Raw genomic sequence first — 4196 nt, forward strand, 5'->3', positions numbered from 1 at the left:
CAAGTTGAACCCCTGGGCCTGGAGGTGAGGAAAGTGTCTCTTTGCTTCTCGTTGCCTTCTTTCCTGAAAACCTTTCAGTCTGACTGTATCCCCCTCCCCTTGTGTCGCAGTCATCTTGGATCTTCAGATCACACCCCCTCTTTCCCTGCAGATTTTACTTCCTGGCTCACTGTTAACTTGCTCCAGTACTATCCCTTCATAAGGGCCAGCTTCATGGGTGCTGGACCTGTCACACAGGGCCATGCTTGGTTTAATGCTTCGCTGTTGCCATCTTGAAATTCTTAACTTTTGAACAAGGGACCTCACATTTTCATTTTGCATTAAACCAAACCCCTTGCTATTGAGTGGATTCCAACTTACAGTGGCCCTATACGACAGAGTAGAACTGCCCCATAGGGTTTCCAAGGCTGTAGATCTTTATAGAAGCAGACGGCCACATCTTTCTCCCACAGAGAGGCTGGTGGGTTCGAATCACTGACCTTTTGATTGGCAGCTGAGCACTTTAACCACCGTGCCACCAGGGCTTGCAGCTGGTCCTGACTGTCTCATAATTCTTGGCGATGCCAAAATCTACGCACATGATCTTGGCTTAGTTCCTTGAGATCTTCTCCTCCAATGATCGTGTCCTCCACCCTGCCTCATGCAGGGTGCCACCCACACAGTCATACCTCGTCATTATCAATAAGTATGACTCCTTTATTATCTCAATTTCAAGCATTTCATTCTCTGATCACCGTCTCCATTCTAACTCATTCCCTCTACTTGTCCAGACTTCATCTGGAACCACAATCCATTGATCCTATCATCGTTTAATTGTCTCCCTTTTCCTCTCATTTCCTTAACTTCCTTCCTTACCTAGCTAGCTAGAATTCCATGGTTCATCATTATAATTACTTTAGCATACACCCTCTACTCATCTGTTAAAGCCTCAACCTTGTTAAATCCTTGTTAAAACTCTTGGCCTGCTGGCCACCCACCTGCACCCATGGAGCTAAACTTGGCTGGAGAAAAACACACAACACTTGGTTTCACTTTAAAATCAGGATCATAGGCCTCAACTGAGCTCTCTCTTTTTAAAAATTTTGTTGTGGTAAGATATACATCAGGGGTGGATTATCCACTAGGCAAGATAAGCACGGTGCTTACCTTGCTTACTAGATCATCTTCAGTGAACAATTTCACATTTTTTCACCACATCAAATATTCTGCTTCTAAGTATGACTGGCATCTAGCTCTCTCCCACCCCCACAACACCTGCCTACAGAATTAAAGCCTCTTTTCAAATTTACAATTCCTGACAGGAGTGGATGACCCAGTAAGCAAGATAAGCATGGGCTTACTTGTGCTTACTTACTAATCTGTGTAATTGTTCACTATAGATGATCTGGTAAGCAAGGCAAGCACTGTGCTTACCTTGCCTATTGGATAATCCACCCCTGATATAAAGAACATAAAATTTGCCATTTTAACCATTTTTAAGTGTATAATTCAGTGGCATTAATTACATTCACAATGTTGTACAACCATCACCACTATTTCCAAAACTTTTTCATCACCTTACACAGAAACTGTTTACCCTTTAAGCTTAACTACTCATTCCTCCCTCTCCCCAGCCTGGTAATCATCAGTCTATTTTCCGCCCCTGTAAATTTGCCTATTCTAGATATTTCATGCATGTGGGGATCACACAATATTTGTCCTTGTGTGTCTGACTTATTTCGCTCAGCATAATTTGATCATTACAACTGCTTCCTTATTGTCTTCCTGTTTCCTTTGTGCCTCTCAGCCTGTTCTGAAATCAGCAACCAATTAAAACATGAGTCAGATCGTGACACACTCCTCTGCTCAGAATGCTCCAGTGGAGGGCTAGTAGAATATAAGTGCCAAAATCCTTACCATGGTCCAAAGACCTTATGCTGTTTGATCTCATCACCTCATTACTCTTTGCTTCAACCACATTTACTGATCCTTCTACATGCTGGGTATACGTTCACTCGGGGTCTCTGCATTTGCCGTTTTCTCTGCCTAGAATGCTCTTCCCCTAGATAATCTGAATGGTTTGTTTTCTCACCTCCTTCAAGTCTGCTTATGTGTCATATGTCATGTCAGGAGAAACCTCCCCTGATCTCCATATTCGGTTGCACCTCCTGAGTACCCCACATTCACTTTCTCTGCTTTCATTTCTTCAAAGCACTTATGATATACCATTTATTTATTAATTTACTCATTCATACATACATACATACATACCGTACATGCATACACACCCATATATATATGCATTTTGTCTCCCACCACTTAGAATATAAGCTCCAAGAGGGTAGGGATTTTTGTCTCAGCCATAACACTATGCCTGACACATAGTGTTGTTATTAGTTTCTATCTAGTCGGCTCTAACTCATGGTGATCCCATGTACAACAGAAAGAAATGTTGCCCAATCCTGCACCATCTTCACAATTGTTGGTATGCTGAAGTCCATTGTTGTGGCCACTGTGTATTTTGAGTGCCTTCCAATCTAGGGGAGCGCTGGTGGTGCAGCAGTTAAGAGCTCTGCTGCTGACCAAAAGGTCAGCAGTTCAAATCCACCAGCTGCTCCTTGGAAACCCTAATGGGAAGTTCTACTCGGTCGGATAGGGTTGCTATGAGTTGGAAACGACTTGACGGCACCTAACAACAACAACAACATATATGAATGTAAGGAGACATGGTGTCACAGTGGTTAAGCGCTTGGCTGCTAACTGAAGGGTTGGCGGTTTGAACCCACCAGCTGCTCTGTAGGAGAAAGATGTGCCAGTCTGTTCCTGTAAAGATTACAGCCTTGGAAACCCTACAGGGCAGTTCTATTCTGTCCTATAGGGTCGCTATGAGTTGGAATCGATTCCATGGCAACGGGTGTGGGTGACTGGTATGTTAAGGATTCTTGGTGGCACAATGGTTAAAAGTGCTTAGCTACTAACTGAAAGGTTAGCGGTTTGAACCCACCTAGTGGCTCTGTGGGAGAAAAGACCCAGGACAGAAAAAGGAGGCTATAGCTGTGCTGAATTACAAATAAATGCATCTAATATATGTGGAAGCCAGACTCTGTGGATGTGTGTTTATAGATCACTGTATGAATAATGGTTTCCTATACCTGAGGCCTGGTGGTGCAGTGGTTAAGAGCTCTGCTGCTAACCGAAAGGTCAGCGGTTCGAACCCACCAGCCACTCACTTTCTCAGGGAGAAAGATGTGACAGTCTGCTTCCATAAAGATTACAGCCTTGGAAACCCTATGGGGCAGTTCTACTCTGTCGTACAGAGTCATTATCAGTGGGAATCGACTCGATGGCAATGGGTGTTTTGGGTCATATAGGAATGTGATAATATGTTAATAAAATATTACTGTATAAAATTTCAGATAACTAATGAGATTGTGCGACAGATGATGGAAATGGAAGGAATGTATAGCTTGGATAAGCCTGGAGACTTCACTACTATTGTTGATGTGCAGCTCATAGCAGCAATGATCCACCCCGGAGGTGGTCGAAATGATATTCCACAACGTTTAAAAAGACAATTTACTGTGTTTAATTGCACCTTGCCTTCAAATGCTTCAATAGACAAAATTTTTGGTATGAATATTCTCAGTGTTTAATTTTTTATTGCCTTACATAATGGACATAAAACATGCAAAACTTTAAGACATAAAAAGGCCCCATCTGAAGTAGGGGTTAAGTTTCTGAAATGGAGAGCTAAACACCAGGAAAGAGGGACTAAATACTAAGGAGACTCATGTTTTTAGCCTATTGTTAGACTCAGAAATATTTAGAAATAGCCTTGTTGATGGTTGGCATTAGAGGTAAATGATCCTTTGAGCTTCGGTTTTCTTGACATGGTTAATCAGAGAAATTTGGGCTCATGAATGATAGCGGATCAATCATAAATTAACAATATATTATACCAAGTCAAAGGTAGCCTCTGATAGTTGTTAATGAAAATGAGATTTTTGACACCCAGCTGAAGCTCACATAAATTATATCATCAAACATTTTGTGTGTATAAGAGAAATAGACCCATGCATATATAGGCATTAGTTATTTGGCATAGCAGGTACTGAAGATCAGAGGAGAAAGAGCAGACTTTCCACAAGTGGTTCTGGGATATTTAGTAATTCACGTGGGAGAAAAATTGACATTGGATTCCTACCTTACTCGGAGCA

At 42.0% G+C, this 4196-nt stretch overlaps 1 protein-coding gene across 1 annotated transcript in view; it reads left to right on the top strand.

Moving 5' to 3' along the window:
- The window catches only part of DNAH8 (dynein axonemal heavy chain 8), a 383298-nt gene that overhangs the window by 200081 nt on the left and 179021 nt on the right, over positions 1–4196 (top strand). The window contains 1 exon segment of the mRNA XM_023734112.1: positions 3396–3609. Coding sequence (XP_023589880.1) covers positions 3396–3609 — 214 coding nt within the window.

Source organism: Trichechus manatus, unplaced genomic scaffold (assembly GCF_000243295.1).
Source record: "Trichechus manatus latirostris isolate Lorelei unplaced genomic scaffold, TriManLat1.0 scaffold00065, whole genome shotgun sequence".
NCBI classification, from domain to species: domain Eukaryota; kingdom Metazoa; phylum Chordata; class Mammalia; order Sirenia; family Trichechidae; genus Trichechus; species Trichechus manatus.